This window comes from Paroedura picta, chromosome 8, assembly GCF_049243985.1.
Source record: "Paroedura picta isolate Pp20150507F chromosome 8, Ppicta_v3.0, whole genome shotgun sequence".
NCBI classification, from domain to species: domain Eukaryota; kingdom Metazoa; phylum Chordata; class Lepidosauria; order Squamata; family Gekkonidae; genus Paroedura; species Paroedura picta.
In genome coordinates, this window is record NC_135376.1 from 441,000 (window position 1) to 463,970 (window position 22,971).

Consider the following 22,971-nt stretch of genomic DNA (forward strand, 5'->3'; position numbering starts at 1 on the left):
CGAGTTCCCCCGCGTTTCATTAGGGGTGGGGCCCCAAGTAGGTATAAGCCCCGTTCCCTATTGTTCCTCCCCGTCTTCGCCAGTATCTCTGCACTGTGTGTCTCCTGAATATGCCTACTCTGCTGTAATCCTCAATAGAGACTGGATCTATTTTGGACCTCATGGCGGACCTGTCTCAGACCCTGACACCTCCCATGTGGTGCTCCCCCCCCCTCCCCATGGCACCGTCGGCCTGAGGAGGACGGGCTCCCTTATGGCTTTCTGCAAATGGCACAAAACGGGAGAGCTTTTCTGCACCGCTGGACAAAACGGTTCACAAAGTGACTAACTCATGTGGGTAGGGTGCTGCCTGCTGGACTATCTTGTGCAATTTCTGCATGATTTGATGTGTCATGTTAACCCTGATGCTTCATTTCAGTTCTATTTTGAGGCTCATCCTGTGGCCCTGTTTATGGCACCCCCCCCCCATGCCCCCACCAGCTGCATCAACTCCCTCTCTGGAATCCCCATGAGAAAGGCACATTAGAAAGAGCATAAATAACAATTTTAAATGAAAAGTAACAAGATGTACATACCATGTGTGCTGCCCCCCAATACCTCCCTGGGGCCCCAAAGGGCTGCTCGGAGGTTACTCCCCCCACCCCACACGCACACACGCATGCACGCACGCACACACCTGTGAGTCTGTGCGGAGCAGAGCGAAGGGCCGAGGGGCAGGCTCCTGGTCCCACCCCCACCCCAGTGGTCACTTCACCATCACCTGACAACCTGCCTGAGTGAGCTTAGCCTGCGCTGGACGCTTCCACACCCAAGGCCCTGCTCCGCTGCGCCCATCTGGTCCATCACAGAGCGTGAGCCCTGGGAGAAGGGGGTCGGGAGACCCATTGACCTCACCTCAGCTGCTCAGCCTCAGTCAGAGGGAGCAGCGATTCCCCTGACGGTCACTGCCTGGGAGGAGTCTGGGTGAGAAGCCACTGAATCGGACCCCCAGTGCCTGGATGTTAGCAAGCATTGCGTCTGCTCAGGCTGCCAGCAGCTCTCCAGGGCCTGGGGCACAGAAAGGTCTTCCACATCCCCTCCTGCCTGGGCTTTTTGACTAGAGATGCTGCCGGGGATTGAGTCTGAGGCATTTGGCATGCCAAGAAGAGGCTCTGCCGCTGGAGAAGGGTGCAGTGACAGGCCTGGACGAGTTATGGGTGTCCCGAACCATTCCTTTCCGAGGAGGACGGTGCAGCTAAACCAAGGTCAGCTCAGCTCCTGCTCCCTAGGAACGCTGGGCCATCCACCCTTGTCTGAGGCATCCCAAAGCGGAGCAGAAGCACAGCGACAGCGCTGATTGGGCCAGGGACCCACCGCTGCTCATTGGCAGAGACTTCAAAGCCCAGAGGCCCTGCCTTCAAAGTCCACTCGGAACGCAGCGGCAGGTCACTGCCCTGGGCAAGCACACCTCCCTGTTCAAGAAAGCGAAAATAAAGCATGCAGGTGGAGGCAGCAGGGCTAGTAGGAAGACAAATGCAGTCTTGGGCTGTATCAACGGAGGCTTCACATCCAAGTGGAAGTTTCGGGGTGTGGCCTGAGGAGGGCACCTTTGTGTCTGGGGAAGGCTTGCATTAAAGCTGGGATCAGTGCTGAGGACTCAGACTTCCCAGGCTGCCTCATGCTGCGGACAGCCTCCCACCCTTGCGTCATGGAGTGTGTGTGCGCTGCGCGTGTTTGTGTGTGGGAGGGGGGAAATGACCCTGCTCCTGGCCTTTCCACCAGTCTCCTGCTGCCCGCCTCCCAAACTCGCCCTGCTCATCTCTGAGGAGTCATTTCCTCTGGTGGTTTCCAGGTTCCCCGTCTTCCTCAGAGCTCCTCAGTTACCCCCCCCCACACACACCCCTACACACACACACATGCACACTCATTTCCACGGGACTGACACATCTTCCTTTCTAGCCACCCTGCAACTCTTGACCGGGGGTTTCCTCACACATGTCCCTGCCCCCGCCCCCCCCCTCCAGACAGGCCGTTTCCTGCAGCCCGCCTGCCAGCCTCTTGGGCTCTCCGGGAAAAGTCATCTCTGGCCCACCGTAGGACCCTTGCCCGGGTCAGCTCAGCCTAGGCTTGGGCAGCCACATCTGGTGGAGAGGAGGGGCCCCTTTGCTCCTCCTCCTGGCCCACTGACCCAGGAGTTGGCAGCCCAGGCTTCCCTCCCCAGGCCCTTCTTCTGGCTTTCCCAGGCAGAGGCGGAGAACCCCCACCCCGAGGAAACACGAAGAGGAAACGAGGAAAGCGCTGCTGGCAGCTGCAGGGGATTCTCCTGCCAAACCACACAAGTCCTCTCCCAAGAGGGAAGAGAGCTGGATTCCCCCCCCCCAAAGATTCCTGGAAAGGACCCCCTTTTGGATCTGGGGGGAAGCCGGTGTCTGTGAGGGGGAACTCCAGGGTGATTTGGCTGCTGTTGCAGACTCAGGGGAGGAAATCGCCAGCTGAGCCAAACCTGTCCCCCAGAGGCCCCCAGTGGAAGCCGGTCCCAGCACAGGAATCACAGAATCACAGAATCATAGAGTTGGAAGGGGCCATACAGGCCATCTAGTCCAACCCCCTGCTCAACGCAGGATCAGCCCTAAGCATCCTAAAGCATCCAAGAAAAGTGTGTATCCAACCTTTGCTTGAAGACTGCCAGTGAGGGGGAGCTCACCACCTCCTTAGGCAGCCTATTCCACTGCTGAACTACTCTGACTGTGAAGAATTTTTTCCTGATATCTAGCCTATATCGTTGTCCTTGGAATGTGTGGCCTTCCCACCCAGGATGCCAGGAACCCTGAAAGGCTCCTGACCTGCAGCGTCTCCTCCGGGAATATCTGGGCATGAATCCCAAGGCCCATGCACAGACTGTGGGGAGGGGTGCAAGTTGTGGTCCACCCCAATCCCTGCAAAGCATCCCCTTCCTCATGGACTGGGCTGGCCACACTGGCGACCAAAGCTTCCCAGGCTGACGGAGTGTTCAGGTTGCAGTCAAAAGCATGGAATTGCTCCTGCCCAGCCGGTGGACCTTCCCTGCCGAAGGTGTCCGACTGGGAGTCTGCGCAGTCCAGCTTCCAAGAGCGCCTGCAGGGTGCCTGCCACGCCCTCTCAGTCGGCAGCAAGTACTCCACAGCAGGCTGCCTCTGAACAAGGAGGTTCCGCTGCGCCATCATGGCTACCGGCCGTGGAGAGGCCCGCTCTGCAGGTTGAGGCCCATTTTACAACCTCTCTGGCAGAGGCCCTCCCTGCTTGTGTCCCTGCGTGAGCATGTCAGCACGTGTCTGCACGGAAACATTTATGGGTCCCAAATGGGGAGAGGGCTGCCCAGTTTCTATGGGCCTTTGCGTAAAAACACATCTTGTTCAGCAAGGAGTGGAGCTGGGAGGCACTTCTGCCACAGATGCTCCCGGCCACCCCACACGTGCTCGTCTCCTGGGCACGCGCCACGTATGTCGGGGCTGAGCCAACCCGCTTGATCCGAGCAGCAAAGGACAAGGAAGCTGGAGGAGCCGCAGTTATGCTGCGGGGGGGAGGGGGGGGAGGGAGGAAGAGGGGCTCTGTGTGTGTGTGTGTGTGTGTGTGTGTGTGTGTGTGAGAGAGAGAGAGAGAAGGGGGGGGGGCTCTGAGCCAGGCAGCTTCTTCCAAGCCTCTTTCCCAGCGCGGCCAAGAATGGCAGCCAGGGCTCCCTGCTTTCGAGGGCCAGGCGGCCGCCTGCCACAGACCTTCCTGCCTCTTCTCAGGGACTCTGACCTGCCGCTGGTGGCCTGGGGAGCTCCCAGAATTACAACTCCAGGGCTCAGTTTCCCTGGAGGAAACCGCTGCTTGGGAGGGGAGTCTCTCCAGCAAAAAAACCCCTGCCCTCCAGCCAGAGTTGGCAGCCGTAGGCCCAAGACAGGGAGACCCATGTCAGGGAGACCCTCCTTGGAACCGGCCCCATGAAGTGGGCAGGAGGAAGGGAGTGGGCTTCGCTGGTCAAGTGCACGGCTGGGCCTAGCCACTGAGGTGGGAGGGGGCCTGGAGTAGATCTCCGGCCCTCACAAGGCACCCGGCTGGGGCCGGGGCTGGGGCCAGAGGGAGGGTCTCTCAAGGGTGGTCCAGGAGGCAGAGGCAAATGGGAAAGGGGAGGGTAAGAGCAGGCCTCCCCCAGCTGCCTCCCATGAACAAGCCGTATGGGACACACCTGCTTGTCTCCTTTCCTGAGGGGGAGAAGGGCTGCCTCATGGGTTGGGGGAAATGGAGGCTGAGGAATTGTGTGGGTTTCAGTGGGGCTTCTGATAACCTTCCACAAGACAGTCTTGCTGACAAATTGATCAGAGGTGGTTGGGATCCTGTGACTGTCAGGAGGATTTGACACTGAATCATAGAATAATAGAGTTGGAAGGGACCTCCTGGGTCATCTAGTCCAACCCCCTGCACTGTGCAGGACACTCACAACCCTCTCGCTCATCCCCTGTCACCTGCCACCCCCTTGAGCCTTCCCAGAATCAGCCTCTCCGTCAGATGGCTCTCCAGCCTATGTTTAAAAACCTCCAAAGATGGAGAACCCACCACCTCCCGAGGAAGCCTGTTCCACTGAGAAACCACTCTGACTGTCAGGAACTTCTTCCGGAGGTTGAGACGGAATTTCTAGTGTAATCTAGAGAAGCCAAAGCAAGAGGGAGACCTGGCCTGGCTTCCTAGGTATGTTAAGGGGCCCTACTGACTCCATAGTCAGTCTCTGCCAGGCTGGTTTCTGTGTGAATCACCCTGCTCAGAGTCTAGACATGGGTTCCTGTGCATGAAGGTGTCTCTGTGTGAGGCACCCTTCCATTATGGGCCACCTTTATGGTAACATCTTGGGGGGGGGGTTCTTGCATGGATGAGGGGCTAGAGGACTTCTCATTAAATCTGCAGATGACACCAAACTGGGAGGAGTGGCAAACACCCCAGAAGACAGAGAATGGGTTCAATGAGATCTGAATATGCTGGAAAAGTGGGCCAATGAGAACAAGGTGCAATTCAGTAAGGAGAAGTGCAGAGCTGGACATACAAATTAGCAGCACACATCCTGGGTGGGTGAGACATTTCTGGGGAGCATTGTGTGTGAATGAGATCTTGGGGTACTTGTGGACAATAAGCCAAAGATGAGCACACCGTGTGACGCGGTGGTAAAGAAGGCTAATGCAGTCTGGGGCTGTATCAGCAGAGGCATCACATCCAAACTGCAAGATGTCCTATCCACTCTGTATACGAAATTGGTCAGACCCCACCTGGAGTCCCGGGTCCAGTTCTGGAGGCTTCCCTTTAAAAAGGACATGGACAGAATGGAGAGGGGTCAGAGGAGAGTGACGAGGGTGATCCGGAGGAAGCCCTGTGAGGAAAAGCTGAGGGACTTGGGGATGTTCAGCCTGGAGAAGAGGAGGCTGAGAGGGGACAGGATGGCTCTCTGGAAGTATCTGAAAGGTTGCCACTTAGAGGAGGGCAGGGAAAGGTTCCTGTGGGCAGCAGTGGAGAGGACTCATAGTAATGGGCTTAAACGATATCAGCAAGATATTTGCAGAAAAATAAATTCACAACCAGAGTAGTTCAGCCATGGAGTGGGCTGCCTAAGGAGGTGGGGAGCTCCCCCTCTCTGGCCGCCTTCAAGCAGTGGCTGGACAGATCCTTCTCCTGGATGCTTGAGGCTGATCCTGCATTGAGCAGGGGGTGGGACTAGATGGCCTGCATGGCCCCTTCCCACTCTAGGATTCTAGGAGTCTAGTTCAGCAGTGGAACGGGCTGCCTAAGGAGGTGGGGAGCTCCCCCTCTCTGGCGGTCTTCAAGCAGCGGCTGGACAGATCTTTCTCTTGGATGCTGGAGGCTGATCCTGCATTGAGCAGGGGGTGGGACTAGATGGCCGGCATGGCCCCTTCCCACTCTAGGATTCTAGGAGTCCAGTTCAGCAGTGGAAAGGGCTGCCTCAGGAGGTGGGAAGTCCCCCCTCTCTGGCGGTCTTCAAGCAGCGGCTGGACAGATCCTTCTCTTGGATGCTGGAGGCTGATCCCGCATTGAGCAGGGGGTGGGACTAGATGGCCGGCATGGCCCCTTCCCACTCTAGGATTCTAGGAGTCCAGTTCAGCCATGGAGTGGGCTGCCTAATCGTAGAGTTGGAAGGGGCCATACAGACCATCTAGTCCAACCCCCTGCTCAACGCAGGATCAGCCCTAAGCATCCAAGAAAAGGGCCACCTCCTTTCCTGCGGCTTTAGGGCCAAGGAGGAGGAGGAGGAGCAATGGGTTGAAATGACAAGAAAGGAGGTTCCCCTCCGATCTTCGGAAGCCCTTTCTGGTGGGGAGGGCTGTCTGCTCCCTGGGTGGGTGCTGGAGGCTCCTTGGTGGGAAGCGTTGAGGAGGGGAGGGGAGGAGCCCCTCTCAGGAGTCGCGAGGAGGGCAGGGCGCTGGCCTGGGTGGCCCTCGGGGGTCTCTCTGCGAACCCGACTCGACGCCTCTCTTGCCAGAGATGGGATTTCCGCACCCGGTGACGCTCCCCTTAGCTGATTCATTGGTCCGCGCGGTTTAAATACCGGGCGGAGGCGGCCAGGACGAGGAGACGGCGGCGCACTCGGACGCCCAGCCCCGCCGACGGAGCCTCCCGCTGCCCGTCCGCCTGCGGCTCGTGAGTTCCTTCGGCGGCCTGGGGGCTCTGAGGTGGCCTTGACACCGGGCGGCTCTCGGAGGCGGGCGGGCGGGCGGGCGGGCGGGCGGGGGGGGGGGAGAAGTGTGGGTGGGCGGCCAGGGGGGCTACGCAGGGCGCCCCCTCTCTCTTTCCCTCTCGCTCTCTGCGCGGGCGCCGGCTGGCTAGGCTTGCCGGCGGAGGAGCGTCGCCCGCAGGGCCAAGGCATCCCTCCCTGCCCGCCTGCCAGCGCGGCTTCCTGCCTTCCTTCCGACGGCGCCACTCCCCTCCCGCCCGGGAGCTTTTCCGCCAGCGCGCCCGCGGCGTCCCGATGCGGGCGGGGAGAGGCGGCGAGCAGCCCAGCGCGGGGGAGCGGGCGCCGATGCCCCCCAGCCTCAGCCGGCCCACGGCCCCTCTCGCTCACCCAGGGAAGGCCTTTGACGGCCGGGGACGTGCCCTCCCCACCCACCGCGGCCCAGGGGGCAGGGAGAGATGGGCCGGCCGGCCCAAGAGGTGGTCTTGCGGGCGGCTGCTGGGGTCAGGGAGCCCGGGGCTCCGCCGCTCCCCTCGAGGAAGGGGCTGCTCGGTGTGTTTGGGGGAATTGCCTGAGCCCCTCCTTAGCCCCAAACGCCGGCCTCTCCAAGCCCCACGCCCACTCTGCAGGGGTCGCGGTCTGATTCCCCATTCCTCCTCCACATGCAGCCTGCTGGGGGGGGCTTGGGCCAGGGCCAGTTATTTCAGAGCTGTTCTCACAGAGCCTTTCTCTCAGAGCTCTCTCAGCCCTCACAGGGCGTCCCTCACAGGGCGTCTGATGTGGGGAGAGGAAGCGGATTGTCAGCCGCTTGGAGATTCCTTTGGCCAGTGAAAAGCAGATTACAAAATCCAGCCCTTCTTGGTCCCTTCTTCCCTCCCCCCTCTCCCCAGGGGTTCACAGTTCAGTTGGGGAAGCCTGGGCTAGGGGCTAGGGACAGGGAGGGGGGTCAGCAGCATGGGAAGGACCTTCCTGGACCCTCAGCAGAGTCTGCCAGGGCTGTGGTTGTTTTTGCCCGCCCGGCCATAGAATCAGGGACTTGGAAGGGACACCCAGGGTCATCTAGACCAACCCCGTATTTGTTTGTTTATTTATTTATATCCCACCACTCTCCATGGACTCATGGCAGGTCACATAAAACAAAATAAAACCACCAATAAAACCAGTCAACCCCTCCATGACATAAACACCAGAAGCAGCATAATCCTCTCTCCCCCCCCCATCCCCATAATCACGGGGAGGGGGTTTGCAAGAGGCAGAGTGTTGCCTGGAGGAGGGGCCTCAGCTGTTCCTGGTCCGGCATCGGTCAAATACTTGGAGGAAGAGCTCCGTTTTGCAGGCTCTGTCTGGCCCCTCGGCTCTTCTGAGAGCTCATTCCACCAGACTGGGGCCAGGACCGAAAAGGCCCTGGCCTGGGTAGAGGCCAGGTGTGCTTCTCTGGGACCTGGGACCACGAGCAGAATTCTGGAGATTTCCAACTACCTGCCCACCCACAGTGACCCCAGTTCCATGCCCAGGTGATGTCCCCCCGCCCACCCAAAAAACCCCAGAATCCCTGGCCAGTCTGGGCCAGAGGAAATTCACCTTCTGCCCACAAAGTGGAGATCAGCATTCCCCTGGGCCTGCAAGAAGGGGCCACAAGAGCCAAGCTCAGACACACTCCCTTCTGCCCAGCCACTCACCACCTGCCCAAGTTCCCAGAATCAGCATTTCCGTTAGATGGATATATAAAGGTAAAGGTAAAGGTATCCCCTGTGCAAGCACCGGGTCATGTCTGACCCTTGGTGTGACGCCCTCTAGCGTTTTCTTGGCAGACTCAATACGGGGTGGTTTGCCAGTGCCTTCCCCAGTCATTAGATGGCTATATAGCCTCTGCTTAAAAACTTCCATAGCCTCCGCAGGGATGTTGCTTCTCAGCACCTGAGCCTTCAGGGAGGCTGTTGGTGACTTGTGGGATGGAAAGGGAGACATGCTGTGAGGAGGCCCTTGGGGCCCCAACTGGGCCTTGGTGGCCCCAGGGGAGAGCACAGCAAACCCCTCTGTTGGAGAGAAAGCAACAGGCGAGGCTGGGCTAGAGGCCGAATCCGCTCCTGGAAGCTGTGGAGCAGCCCCCGCTGGGTCTGCTCATGGGCCAGCCCATGGTCAGAGGAAGCGTTCCACTGGTGGGCTTTTGGGCAGCCCCTGCATGTTCCAGAGGGGGGGCTGGCCACTCAGTGACTTTCCAAGGAGAGCTGCAGAGAGCTGGGCCACTTCGGTGGCTGGCAGCAGGAGTAAAGGGAGCCAAGCCCCACTTGCTGGGGCCACTCCGCCCGGATTGCTGCAGAGGGCCCATGCCGTGTGGGGTCTCCTCCTGGCTGTGGCTGATGCAGGGCCTGCGGGGCTCTGGGTGCTCAGGACGGCCCTGACCTTTGGACGGGAAAGGTTTGTCAGTGGTGTGGCTTGGCTAGGGGACCCACGGGAGAAACGGGGGGGGGGAGTGCTTGGAGCTCTTCTGCCCCTGGGTTCCTGCAGTGCCGGGGCCTGACCTGCCAGGATTACCTAACGGGTCCTGAATGTGCTGGCGGCCGGGCTGAGGGGCTGCAGCCAGAGCCCACAGGAGGGATGGTGGTGGTGGGGCTGGGGTGCAATTACAGCCACCACAAACCCCTCCGGCCATCCCCTCGCTCAGAGTTTCCACCCACAAGCCTTGGAGCCAGCTATGGTTCGGTTCTGGCTCTGCTGACGGCAGCAGCTTGGCTTCTGGCTCTGCAAGCACACTTGGGTTGGGCTGCCCTAGATGGCCTGGGCAAAGGGGGGGCAGCCCCATGGAAGGGCTGGCTGGGGAAAGGGCTGATTTCCATGTCTTTCCTTGCCTGAATGCTTTCCAAAATTAACAATCCTGCTGTCGGCCAAGTTCCACATTCCTGCTGCCTCTCCTTCCCTTCCCCCTCCTCCAATTCAGAACTGAGGCAGCCGAGGCAAGGGAATCCGCTCCCAGCTCTCGGCTGTAACTGCCCCTGCCATGGGACTGGGAGCGGGGGAGAGGACCAGGCCGGCTGCAGAATGTCCCTTGCATGGGCAGAGAAAGATCAAGGCTGAGTTGGGCTGCAGGAAGGAGCAGAGGCTGGCTGCCCAAAGGGACCTCCAGTGCCCCCTTGCCCACTGTGGGGCTCTGCAGGGAAGCTAAGCAAGGGCTCTACTGATTTTTCCTGGGGGGTGGGTGGAAAAATCCAGACCCCTGGCAGTTGTAAGCAGGGGACAACTCCCCTTCTCTCCCTCTTTAGCTACAGTTGTACACAGCTCTCCGAAATCCTTCTCCCTCCCTGCCAGGGTTCTGTCCCACCTCAGATTCGCTGCCAGGAGAGATGGTGGAGACCCCTTCAGAGGGCTTCCCCAAGGGAGCAGAGGAGAAAGCAGCCAACATGCCCCCCTTTTAGCCGGACAAGTGGCTCCGATGCCCTTCTGGGCCAATGAATTGGGGGCTCTTCTAGCATGGGTTATGGGCCCAGGGGGTTAGTCAAGAGAGGGAAGGGAGTATTCTGCATAGCAGGCCGGCTCCACATCACTGTCTTGGGGGGGGGGGGTCTGACAACAAAAGAAGGGGCATCTTCTCCCTTTGTACACAGCACGCATTCCACTCTTATGACTCCCACAGCTGTGTGGCAGGTGGAAATACACAAAGGACAAGTATTAGGGATGTCAGCCTTCAGTAAGACCTGGGAATCCCCTGGAATTACAGCTCAATCTCTGCATGAGCAGCCCCCCCCCCCCCGGAGAAAATGGATGCATTGGAGGGTGGACTCGATGGCCATGTGCCCCATGGGGGTCCCTGCCCTCCCCAGACTCCTCCCCCAAATCGTCAGGGGTTCCCGTGCAGGAATAGTCTACGTCACCATGGGAGGGGGGAGGATGGGTGGGTTGCTGGGCTGACCCCTCATTCTCTGTGTGCTTTGCTCGCAGGCCCTCCTCCGCCATGGCACAGCTGAGGGGCCGCCTCTCCCTCCTGACGGGCTTTGTGCTCCTGGGCCTGGCCTGTGCCCATTGCCCGGAAGACTGCGCCTGCTCCCGGTCTGCCCAGGTGGAGTGCTCCGGGCCCAACATTGCAGAGATGCCCGGGCCCCTGCCCAGCAATGCCATGAGCCTGCAGGTCATTAGCACCCGCATTGCCGAGCTGGGGGAGGCTGCTTTCGGGAACGCCTCGGTCCTCATTGCCCTGCGGATGGAGAAGAACGCCTTGTCCCGCCTCAGCCCCGGGGCCTTCCGCCACCTGGTCTCCTTGCGCTACCTCAGCCTGTCTAGCAACCAGATCCAGGAGCTGCCCTCAGACGTCTTCCAGAGCCTGCCCAGGCTGGAGTCCCTCCTGCTCTCCGGCAACCGGCTCCTTCACCTCCACCCTGCCCACTTTGCTCCACTCAGCGGCCTGAAGGAGCTCCAGCTGCAGGGCAATAGCTTGCCGGCCCTCCCGCCCGGCGTGTTCGACCCGCTGGCCTCCCTCACCAAGCTCAACCTGGCCAAGAATCGCCTCTCCCGCCTCCCGCCTCCCCTCTTCGCCCACCTGCGGCGCCTCCAGGTGCTGCGGCTCTATGAGAACCAGCTGGCTGAGGTGCCCCCCCAGGCCTTGGAGGCCCTCGAGGAGCTGCAGGAACTGGGCCTCCATCAGAACCGCCTCCAGCAGCTCTCCCCTGGGCTCTTCTCCACCAACCACCGCCTGCAGAAGCTGTTCCTCTCCAACAACCGTCTGGAGGCGCTCCCACCTGGCATCTTCCTGGACCTGCCAGAGCTCAGCCGGCTCTCGCTCTTTGGCAATGCTCTGCGGGAGCTGCAGCCAGGGACCTTTGGGCCCACGCCCCACCTGCGGGAGCTGTGGCTGTACGACAACCAGCTGGCCACCCTGCCGGGCCATGTTTTCAGCAACCTCACCGGCTTGCAGCTCCTTGTCCTGAGCAGGAACCGCCTCCGCTGGGTCTCCCCTTCAGCCTTTGCTGGCCTGGAGGCCCTGGGGGAGCTCTCCTTGCACACCAATGAGCTCCACGCCCTGGAGGGGGGGACCTTCCGGGGCCTGGCCCAGCTGCAGAACCTTTCCTTGCAGAACAACCAGCTCCGTTCCCTCCCGGGGCTGCTCTTCCAGAGCACGCCAGGCCTGATGACCTTGCAGCTGCAGAACAACTCCCTGGGCAGCCTCCCGGGGGGCATCTTCAACCGCCTGCCCCACTTGCAGCAGGTGTGGCTGCACAATAACCCTTGGACCTGTGACGGCCGTCTGCTGGCGCTCAAGAAGTGGCTGCAAGAGAACCTGCCTCGCCTGGGGGGCAGCCGTCCGGTGTGTGCTCTCCCGCTTCGCCTGCAGGGGCAGACCCTTGTGGAGCTGGACGAGAGTCTCTTAGCCTCTGAGGCCCCTGCGGGCACGGACAGGCAGGCGGCCACCACTGGCCAGACGGAGGGCCCTGCCCGGGAGCAGACTCCAGGAACCCCGTCCCAGTGGCCGCTGGACAATGAGCCGGGCAGTGCTGAGACGGAGCAGGATCGGCCAAGGGCCACAACGGGGATCCCCAGCCCTGGCCTGGAGCACACCCAGGGCGGCATTTGGGGCCTGACACGCACCCAGACGGGGGTGGTGGTCACCTTCATTGTGGTGGGCTGTGCTCTGCTTCTGGGCACAGTTGTGGCTGCAGCTCTCTACGGGCACCAGAGAAAGAGTCGTCTGCGGCGGGCAGGAGGAAGAGCGTAGGAGAGCCCAGACAATCCCCCTCCCCTGTCTGAAGGGCCAGGAAAGAGAGCCATGTGCCCACCTCTTTCTCATCCTTTTGCCCCCCCCCGCATTCCATTCTCCTCTTCCCAATCTGACACACGTGGGGGTCCCTGCCCCCACCCACAGGCCCTTGGGGCTCCCCCTCCTGGGATCAAAAGCCCATGGCCGGTAGCCAGGAGACAGCTCCCTTGCAAAAGCAGCCTGAGATTGGGGGAGCCCCGGGGCCCGTCCGGTGGGGTGGCTGCTTCTCTAGGCCATGCGCCTCCCCAAAGTGCTGCCCCCTGGTGGATCGGTGGGGGTGGGGGGCAAGTGTCACCCTCCAGACGCTGGCCCTGCTCGAGCCATGTGGAGCCAGGGAGGTGGCTCAGAGGCCAGCCCTTCTCTCTTCCTCTGACACACAGAGCTGGGATGACCTGACAGGTGTCTTCTCTGCGGAAGGGGAGGCCAGGCCTGGGGAGCAAGAGGAATCAGTGCCAAGCCTCAGGCCCAGGCCACCCACACGGAAGCCTCCGGGGAGGGAGGGAGAGGCCATGTCCCCAGCTGGCCATCCCTGCAAGAGAATGGCCCTCCATCGCGCCCTGGGCATCAGCCCCTCCATCGGCCCACCTCGATGGGGAGAAAGCGTGACAGGCCCTTGAGGGCTCCCTCAAGCCTCCCCCTCCCCAGACCCCTGAAAGATCCCACGTCTCCCTTCCACGGCCTCTTCCCACGGAGGTCTCTTCCCGAGTCTGGCGGTGGCCCTGCCGTGGGCTCCATGCTCCCCTGCCTGCCCGCTGCTCCTGCTGCTCCTCCTCTTCCAGGCCGCACCCAAAGGGGCTGCCTTGGAGCCCGGAGATCCGTCCACCTCTGCCGGGAGAGGCTTCAGCCAACGGGAGGGCGTGGCCAGAAGGGGGGCCTGCGGGGAGCCCACCTTCACAGCACCCCGCCCCGCCCCGCCCCGCCCCGGGGGCTTCAGGGCAGGAAAGTCCCTTCCGCGGCACTCGGCCCCCCTCTAGCGGGCCAAGCAGGCCTCTGCTGGCAGCGCAGCCTTCCACCCCGCCGGTGCCAGCCAGCCAGCCAGCCAGCCAGCCAGCCAGCCGCTCGAGCCGCTCTGCCCTTGGCTGCCTCCCGCAGGAGCCCCGCGCGGCCAGCAGGCGCGGGGGGGGGGGGGGTAGGAGGAGCGAGGCGGCCTGGCCGGGCCTGGCCAGCCACCGCGGCAGCTCGCGGGGAGACCACGGAGGGCCGTGCTCAAGGGAGGGGGGGGGGCGGGGAGTTTAACCCCCCCCCCGCCCAACACACAGACACTTTAAATAAAAGAAATAATACAAGATGAAGCTTCTCATTGAATGCATGCAAACCTATTCACAAGGGGACACGAGAGAGAAATAACAGAAAAAGAGTTAAACGTTCAAGGGAAAGTGAGGAAGAACTCGGGGGGGGGGAGGTGCATGGAGATTCTGGAATCCCCTGTAAGACCCCCCCCGCCCCCCCCGGGAGACCAAGGCGTTGAGGCCGAGCCCTTTGGCAGCCCCCCCCCTCTCCCTCCCGCTCTGCACACGGCGACCTGCGGGGCCGCCCTCGCCCGGCCAGCCGGTCCAAAGGGCAGGGGGCTTGGCGGACTGCCCGCCCGCCCGCCTGTCTGCCGCTGGGCCTCCTGGAGGCCGCGGGACGGATGCCTGGGGGCCAGGCAGGCAGAGCGGAGTCTCGGAAGCTGCAGCGGCCGACACGGGCACCTGCTGCTGCTGCGGAGCCCTCGGGAGCCCTTTCCCGGAGCAGACCCACCTGGCCCCTGGGCACCAATGTGCCCCCCGATGCTGCCGGGCGAGGGGGGCAGCACCCATTGTGCCAACGAGGCCCTGGCACGCTCTCCTGGCAGCCTGGCCATTCCGGAGATTGCCCTGTGCTCTTCTGGCCAGGCTCCCTCTCCCCTCTCCCCTCCCCTCCGAGCCCATTTATTTATTATTTATTATTTTTATTTATTTATATTTATATACCGCCCTCCCCGGGTGCTCAGGAGTTGGTTTAAGCTGCATGTTTTGGGGAGGCTCTTCTGCTGGCCTCATGGAGAAAAGTGGGGTGTCTGTCTCAAAGGCCCCCCTCACTCACTAAGTGCAGAGTGTCACCGGAGGAGAGCTCTCTGGAGTCTGCCCCTCAGATGCCCACAAGGAAACACACCCCTGCCTTCTACTTGGGGTCCCTGAGCCTGTGAAATGGGGGGGGGGATGTGGCCAGAAGGTGACCCCTCCACATGCAGGTCAGCCACAGTCTCATAGAATCCTAGAATCCTAGAGTGGGAAGGGGCCATACAGGCCATCTAGTGCACCCCCCTGCTCAACGCAGGATCAGCCCAGAGCATCCTAAAGCAGTCTCCTTCCTTCCTTCCTTCCTTCCTTCCCTCCGGCAGCTAAGCTACAGGCGGGGTGAACGTGGGCCTGTTGACCCAGAGGCCAGTGACCTCTCCCCGCCCCCAGGGAGGCAGCCAGCCTCTGCCTGGAATGAGTTTTGGGAGGAGGGGGGTTGCCTCCAATCAGCCACAGCAGCTGGGCTGCCCACAAACTCCCGGCCTTGCTTGGTGGACAACGGCTGCTGGACCAAGGGCCTCTCGGAGGGCACTCAAGGCGAGACGGCACCATGGCTCTGGATGGGGGGTCAACCCGGCTGACGGTAAGTGTCCCACAGGTGCAGAAGGGAAATGCCCCCTCTGTGCACAGGAGGAGCTTGACAGGATGGGGGCTCAGGGCCACCTGATGGGTGTTCCCTCCCCAGGAGGTGTGGCAGGGCTTGGGGGCCACGGGGCTCTTGCAGTGGCGTGCTCTGGGGCTGGTTGGAGGCACAAAACGCCTTGTGCCAGACAGGGAAGAGGCTTCTGCCTGGGAGGAGGAGGAGGAGGAGGAGGCTGGGTCTGTGCCGAGAGCAGCACAGTCATGGCTCAGAGGGACACATTCAGGGACGTGGCCTGCCCAGCCCCACTCCGGCCACGGCAGGCTCCCTTCTAAAGCAACCTCTGTGGGGCACACCAAGGGAGAAGCGCCCTCCGAGGAGGCCTTCCAGACCATTGGCCTTCCAGAGTGGCACCCGTGACAGGGCTGGAGGAAGCCCCGCGCCACACCGAAGATCATTTCACACAAGTGCACACGTGTATGAGTACACACACAAATGTTCTAGTGGCATCTCTGGCAACCAAGTACTGTAGCCTTTTGAGAGTGTGGTTTTTATTGTAATTCCCTCTTGGTGTGGAAAGGGGGCAGGGGAGAGGGTGGGAAGCCGTGGTCTGCAGCGTTCCCCATTGGAGGGGGCCGGGCACAGGGCTTGGCTCTGGGCCTGGGACTTCCCCACATGTTTATAGAAGACCCACGTGAGGGGGTAGCTGATGACGCCCTGCTGCTAGGGAGCTCTGACCACCCTCCAGCTGGAAAATGGCCCCTCCAGCTGGAAAGAGCACCCTCAGTGCCAAGTTCTCCAGAAGGAAATCAACTGCAGAGGCCCTGGGATACCAAGGGGGCAAGCACAATATCCAAAAGGGACTTCGGTAGAGTCTTGAATCTTCTATTATTTCTTTATTCTTTTTTTATTACATATTTTTATTATTCTATTAAGAAATAATATACAAAAACTACATTGGTTAGATTATATAAACTGTTCTCGACAAACATTCTAGTATAAAACCCCATTATATCCCCTTATTTTCTTAAATAGTTCAAATAAGGACCCCATTGTTCTTGAAAGACATCTTCAGTTTTTCCATTAACCAGCAATGTCAGTTTGGCCATCTTGGACAAATCTTCCTGTTTAGTCAACCAGTCCTCTATTGAAGGTAAAGCTTGTATCTTCAATTTTCTGGCTATAACCAGTCTTGCTGCTGTCATTGCATAGAATAATAAGGTTCTTTATTCTTTATTGTTATTGTTATGAGTCTAGATCAGCAGAGGAGTGGGCTGCCTCAGGAGGTGGGGAGCTCCCCCTCAATGGTGGTCTTCAAGCAGCAGCTGGACAGATCCTTCTCCTGGATGCTTTAGGCTGACCCTGCACTGAGCAGGTGGTGGGACTAGATGGCCTGCATGGCCCCTTCCCACTCTAGGATTCTAGGAGTCTAGTTCAGCAGTGGGATTGGCTGCCTCAGGAGGTGGGGAGCTCCCCCTCACTGGTGGTCTTCAAGCAGCAGCTGGACAGATCCTTCTCCTGGATGAATCATAGAATCATAGAGTTGGAAGGGGCCATGCAGGCCATCTAGTACAAACCCCTGCTCTATCCAGGATCAGCCTCAATCACAGAATCACAGAATCATAGAGTTGGAAGGGGCCACACAGGCCATCTAGTACAAACCCCTGCTGAACGCAGGATCAGCCCTAAGCATACTAAAGCATCCAAGAAAAGTGTGTATCCAACCTTTGCTGGAAGACTGCCAGTGAGGCTAAGCCTGCCTGAGGCTGATCCTGCACTGAGCAGGGGGTGGGACTAGATGGCCTGCATGGACCCTTCCCACTCTAGGATTCTAGGAGTCTAGTTCAGCAGTGGAAGGGGCTGCCTGAGGAGGTGGGGAGCTCCCCCTCACTGGCCGTCTTCAAGCAGCGGCTGGACAGATCCTTCTCCTGGATGCTTGAGGCTGCTCCTGCACTGAGAAGGGGGTGGGACTGGTTGGCCTGCATGGCCCCTTCCCACTCTGGGATTCTAGGAGTCTAGTTCAGCCATGGAGTGGGCTGCCTAAGGAGGTGGGGAGCTCCCCCTCACTGGAAGACTTCAAGCAACGGCTGGACAGATCCTTCTCCTGGATGCTTGAGGCTGATCCTGCACTGAACAATGGGTGGGACTAGATGGCCTGGATGACCCCTTCTCACTCTAGGATTCTCTGAGTCTAGTTCAGCAGTGGAAGGGGATGCCTAAGGAGGTGGGGAGCTCCCCCTCACATGCTGTCTTCAAGCAGCGGCTGGACAGATCCTTCTCCTGGATGCTTGAGGCTGAATCTGCCTTGAGCAGGGGGTGGGACTGGATGGCCTGCATGGCCCCTTCCCACTCTAGGATTCTAGGAGTCTAGTTCAGCCGTGGAATGGGCTACCTAAGGAGGTGGGGAGCTCCCCCTCACTGGCGGTCTTCAAGCAGCGGCTGGACAGATCCTTCTCCTGGATGCTTGAGGCTGAATCTGCCTTGAGCAGGGGGTGGGACTAGATGGCCTGCATGGCCCCTTCCCACTCTAGGATTCTAGGAGTCTAGTTCAGCAGTGGAATGGGCTACCTAAGGAGGTGGGGAGCTCCCCCTCACTGGCGGTCTTCAAGCAGCGGCTGGACAGATCCTTCTCCTGGATGCTTGAGGCTGATCCTGCACTGAGCAGGGGGTGGGACTATATATGGCCCCGTTCAACTCTCTGATTTTATGATCCTGGATACAAAGGAAGAACCACTAAGGTGAGAAATGAAAGAGGTTTATAAAAGTATCCATGCTGTGGGGGAACGTGCTCTCCCCCTCCCCCCCCTCTTTCTCTGATCAAGGACACGCATGGCTTCTGCAGCGGGGCTCACAGGCCCTTCCTCAACCCTCCTGCTCTCAAGGTTGATCGCAGATTTATTAGAATGCAGCTCCAAGCCAGCTACAAAATTCACACCGTTTACAAAACCATAATTCAGAAAATCCTGGTAGTGTAAAAATGTCCACCAATAAAAACACTTAAAATGAAACATTTAAAACTTTATAAAACTTGTAAAGATCACCAAAGGCAGATTTCCAATATCACGGTTTTGTCGTCCTTTGCATGCTATGGCACAGAATTTGGCTATTTGTTTGGAAACCTCTGTGTTTCCTCTGGAAGACTTGCAGAACCCTTGTCCATCATCTTCGGGACCTCTTTAAGGACTGGAGATTTCCCGGAGGATTGGAAGAGAGCAAACGTTATTCCGATCTTCAAAAAAGGGAGGAAGGATGACCCGGGAAACTACAGACCAGTGAGTCTGACCTCTGTTGTGGGGAAGATAGTGGAGCAGATATTAAAGGGAGCGATCTGCAAACATCTGGAGGACAATTTGGTGATCCAAGGAAGTCAGCATGGATTTGTCTCCAACAGGTCCTGCCAGACCAACCTGGTTTCCTTTTTTGACCAAGTAACATGTTTGCTGGATCGGGGAAATTTGGTAGATGTCATTTACTTGGATTTTAGTAAAGCTTTTGACAAGGTTCCCCATGATGTTCTGATGGATAAGTTGAAGGACTGCAATCTGGATTTTCAGATAGTTAGGTGGATAGGGAATTGGTTAGAGAACTGCACACAAAGAGTTGTTGTCAATGGTGTTTCATCCGACTGGAGAGAGGTGAGTAGCGGGGTACCTCAGGGCTCGGTGCTCGGCCCGGTACTTTTTAACATATTTATTAATGATCTAGATGAGGGGGTGGAGGGACTACTCATCAAGTTTGCAGATGACACCAAATTGGGAGGACTGGCAAATACTCCGGAAGATAGAGACAGAGTTCAACGAGATCTTGACACAATGGAAAAATGGGCAAATGAGAACAAGATGCAATTTAATAAAGATAAGTGTAAAGTTCTGCATCTGGGTCAGAAAAATGAAAAGCATGCCTACTGGATGGGGGATATGCTTCTAGGTAGCACTGTGTGTGAACGAGACCTTGGGGTACTTGTGGATTGTAAACTAAACATGAGCAGGCAGTGTGATGCAGCGGTAAAAAAGGCAAATGCCATTTTGGGCTGTATCAACAGGGGCATCACATCAAAATCACAAGATGTCATAGTCCCATTGTATACGGCACTGGTCAGACCACACCTGGAGTACTGTGTGCATTTCTGGAGGCCTCACTTCAAGAAGGACGTAGATGAAATTGAAAGGGTACAGAGGAGAGCGACAAGGATGATCTGGGGCCAAGGGACCAAGCCCTGTGAAGATAGGTTGAGGGACTAGGGAATGTTCAGCCTGGAGAAAAGGAGGTTGAGAGGGGACATGATAGCCCTCTTTAAATATTTGAAAGGTTGTCACTTGGAGGAGGGCAGGGTGCTGTTCCCATTGGCTGCAGAGAAAAGGACGCGCAGTAATGTGTTTAAACTAGATGGCCTGTATGGCCCCTTCCAACTCTATGATTCTGTGATTCTATGATTCTGTGAAGGGAGGCTCTTAATTTCGCCTTCCTCAGAGAATTCCCGCATGAAGTGACCATCTGAAGAGGACGTGCTGATGGAGTCCAGTTCCCCACCCCTGCCTGTACAAATTCTCTCTGTTTCTTAAAAGGCCCTCAAGCCATGTAGGTGGGGTAGCAGTCAGCAGAGCACCTTGCAAAAGGAGATGCCCTCCTGTGTCCTCCAGAAGGGACAGAGAAGCTGCTGGCTTTCGGGGGGGGGGGCATGAACGTGGGTGATTCTGACGGGTCTCGTTGGAGCTGTGTCATCTATCCTTTCCTTCATGACTTGCCCAGCTCCAGTACAGCTTGTGGGGAGAACCCAAGGCTTAATTTCCATTTGTGTTTCCCCCACAGGGATGGTGGAGGGTCAGTGAGCCCCTTCTGTGGCGCTGCCTCTTGGCCGCAGCCTGGCTGACTGGCCCCGCCTGGACGTGCCCGGCTCCCTGCCAGTGCTTTGGGGCAATGACTGTGTTCTGTGCTGGAGAAGCCATTCCAGATGTTCCCCAGGGGATCCCTCCCAATGCCACCCGGCTGGTGCTTGCGGAAACCTCCGTGCAGTCCCTGGGCAGCTGGGCGTTTGGCAACAGCAGTGCCCTGAGCGTGCTGCTCCTCCTCAAGACCCCCCTCCACTCCTTAGCTGAGGAGGCCTTTGCGGGGCTGCCCAATCTGCAAGAGCTGGTCATCTCCGGGTCTAACCTGAGTTCCCTGACCCAGGAGGGTTTGGCAGGCTTGGCTAACCTCAGCCGCCTCTCCCTCAAGTTCAGTCCCCTCGCAGCCCTGGAGAAGGGCCTCTTCAGCAGCACCCCTGGCTTGAAGTCCCTTCACCTCCAAGGGAACCCGGTGGAGTCTCTGCCTCCCGACATCTTTCATCCCCTGCAGGAGCTGGAGACCCTCCATTTGACTCAAAGCCCCCTTGAAGGGCTGCCGGAGGAGACCTTTGAGCCGCTGCCGTTCCTCCGGGTGCTCCATCTCAGTGACAACCGATTGTCACGCCTCCTCCCCAAAACATTCCTCCCCCTTGAGCAGCTGCAAGAGCTCTTCCTGGACGGGAATCGGCTCTCAGAGCTGCCCCGGGGCATCTTCTCCCACCTGTCCCAGCTGAGACGGCTCCACCTGCGGCACAACGCTTTCCAGCAGCTCTGCCCCACCACCTTCTCCTCCCTGGCCAGCTTGGGCCACTTGGCTCTGGACCACAACCAGCTGGCTGGCCTGCCAGACGGGCTCTTTCAGGGGATGCCAAACCTCACACACCTCTCCGTGACCCACAACCACCTGCAGACCGTCCCAGAGGGGCTCTTTGCCAACCTCTCCCGCCTGTCCAGCCTGGGCCTCTCCCACAACCTCCTCTGCAGCCTGCCAGCGGGGGCCTTCCGCGGCCTGTCCGCCCTCACGGAGCTGCATTTGGACCACAACTGCCTCAGCAGGCTGCAGACGGAGGTGCTGGCCAACCTCAGCGGGCTGGAGGTGCTGAGCCTGGCCCACAACAACCTCTCCGTGCTGCAGAGCGATGCCTTTGCCAACCTGACCCGCCTGGCGGTGGTGGACCTGGCACACAACCATCTGGCCTCACTGCCAGAAGGGACCTTTGATGGCCATCACCTCCTCTCCCATGTGGGCCTGGAAGGCAACCCCTGGGCCTGTGACTGCCGCCTGGCGGGCCTGGTGTCCTGGCTGCACGAGGACAGGTGGAGGCTCAAGGCCGACGCCTTCTGCAGCAGGCCAGACTACCTGGAGGAAGCCAGCCTCCAGGACATCGGGGAGGAGCAGCTGGTCTGTCCGCCTGACCCCGAAGCCGCCCTCTGCAGGGCACAGGCTCCGGGTGCCTTCCGCTCCACGTGGCCCCCCTCTCAGTGCCCTTACCTGGACCCAGCTGGGGCCATTCGGCTCACCTGCCGCGCGGACCGGTGCCACCACCTCCGCCTGTGTCTCCCACTGGACCTGCCTTGGGGTGGCCCAGGGCCACTGAACTTCAGCAGAGAGTGGGCCCTGGAGTCCCCCTGCCGGGCAAGGCGAGTCCACCTGACGGTGACCGTCCAGGAAGAAGAAGAAGAGCCCCCGTAGAAGGAGGGGCCGTCGGATACGGCGCTGGCCTCAGCAAAGCGTGAGGAGGACGTTTCTGCACAGGATCATGGCTCGGTGGCCTCCCTGGGGCAGACGAGCAGGTGCAGGCGGATGTCCTGCTGGCCGTCAGGGAGGTGGCGAGAAATGATGCTTGATTTTGCTTTGCTAAGAGCAGTGTCCATTTTGCATTCCCCTCTGCTTGCTCCAGAACCCTTGAGTCTCAGCAGCTGTGAATAAAGCGGTTATTCTGGCCAAAGTGGCTCTTTGGGATTCCAGATCTCTTCTCCCACCCCCCACGAGGAAACGCCGCTTTCCCCTGGTAAAACCGGCAGAGAGAAGAGGGTCCAAACCTCCTGCAGCCATGTCAGCAGCCACGCCTAGAATCTGTCGCGGTGTAGAGCCACACCTGGTTCATGGCCCAAATGAGACCCTTCTGCTTCCTCTGCACTTTCACAGGGGCCCCAAAGGACCTCGAAAAGGAACTCCAGCAAGAGCCCAAAATGATATGCGGGGGTGGGGCAGAGAAGTGGGACCCTGAAAATGCCCTGACGGGTGCGGGCAGAATCCAGCCTCCCTGAGCTGGGACTGGACTGAGCTTGGTCTCCCAAAGGGCACGCCGGCTTGGCCTGTGGTGGAGACGGGCAAAACCAAAGGAAAGCAGCCAGGTGGGGAGGCCTCCCTCCGGACCTGGACCCCTCCTTCTCTGACCCCTCCCTTAGGCTTAATAAGGTTAGAGGAAGACCCCCAGAAAGCCTTAGGTCAAGTAAGCAGGCCAGTCGGGGGATAAGGGCTGATTCAGAGGAAACAGCAGAGGGGGAGTGTAGAGGGGCACTTTTTGCAGTGGGGCCCCGCAGGGAGCGGTGGGGGGCCTGGTGCTGTGGAACGCATTCGTTCCTGATTTGGAGGGGGCAGTAGGTAGGGAGGGGGGCTCCATTTGCAGACGTTTTGGGTGCTGGGAACCAGGGAGGGCCGTGAGTTCCTCCGGAGGGATCTGTGGGCGCCAGGGTGGGAATTGAGGTGCAAACTCAGGCAGGCTGGAACCAGAAATCCCCATCCCCACTATAGATACAGGATGGGTGGTCCGAGCTGGCGGTGACTGACCAGGAGGGAGATCTTGGAGTCTCGGTTGGGAAAGTATCAACTTCAACTCAGTGTTTGACTGCAATCAGGAAGGGCGTGGAAAACAAATCAGCCGATATTGTATGTCTGTGTAGACATCTTTGGCACTGCCTCATCTGCAGTTCTGCTCATCATACCTCAAAAAAGACATTACAGCCTTGGAAAAGGTGCGAAAAAGGGAAGCAAAAAGACTTATGGGCATGGAACACCTCCCCTAGGAAGAAAGGCGAAAAAAGAGGGGAGGGCTCTTTAGCTTGGAGAAACAGCAACAGAGGGGTGGCTGGAGGGAGGGGATGGA

The 22,971-nt window shown here is 59.2% G+C and overlaps 2 protein-coding genes across 3 annotated transcripts; both read left to right on the top strand.

Annotated features, from left to right (window-relative positions):
• The first annotated feature begins 6,412 nt into the window (after positions 1-6,412).
• LOC143842783 (uncharacterized) lies at positions 6,413-13,611 on the top strand. 2 transcript variants are annotated; one of them, XM_077347961.1, is made up of 2 exons: positions 6,413-6,674; positions 10,610-13,611. In XM_077347961.1, exon 2 carries the CDS (start codon positions 10,623-10,625, stop codon positions 12,375-12,377), a length of 1,755 nt encoding a protein of 584 aa, XP_077204076.1. In that variant the 5' UTR covers positions 6,413-6,674; positions 10,610-10,622; the 3' UTR covers positions 12,378-13,611. The 2 variants fall into 2 exon arrangements, with proteins under 2 accessions (XP_077204076.1, XP_077204075.1); XM_077347960.1 differs by having other exon boundaries at positions 6,414-6,642.
• A 909-nt stretch (positions 13,612-14,520) lies between these two features.
• On the top strand, positions 14,521-21,813 carry LOC143842784 (uncharacterized). Its single transcript, XM_077347962.1, has 2 exons — positions 14,521-15,041; positions 19,848-21,813. The coding sequence occupies exons 1-2, from the start codon at positions 15,009-15,011 to the stop codon at positions 21,552-21,554; spliced, it is 1,740 nt and encodes a 579-aa protein (XP_077204077.1). The 5' UTR covers positions 14,521-15,008; the 3' UTR covers positions 21,555-21,813.
• The last annotated feature ends 1,158 nt before the right edge of the window (positions 21,814-22,971 follow it).

Excerpts from the sequence above, each read along its gene's own strand:
- LOC143842783 (XM_077347961.1), top strand. The coding sequence starts at position 10,623 with ATGGCACAGCTGAGGGGCCGCCTCTCCCTCCTGACGGGCTTTGTGCTC.
- LOC143842784 (XM_077347962.1), top strand. The coding sequence starts at position 15,009 with ATGGCTCTGGATGGGGGGTCAACCCGGCTGACG. Across the intron at positions 15,042-19,847 it reads GGGGGTCAACCCGGCTGACG|GGATGGTGGAGGGTCAGTGA; the intron begins GTAAGTGTCCCA and ends TTTCCCCCACAG.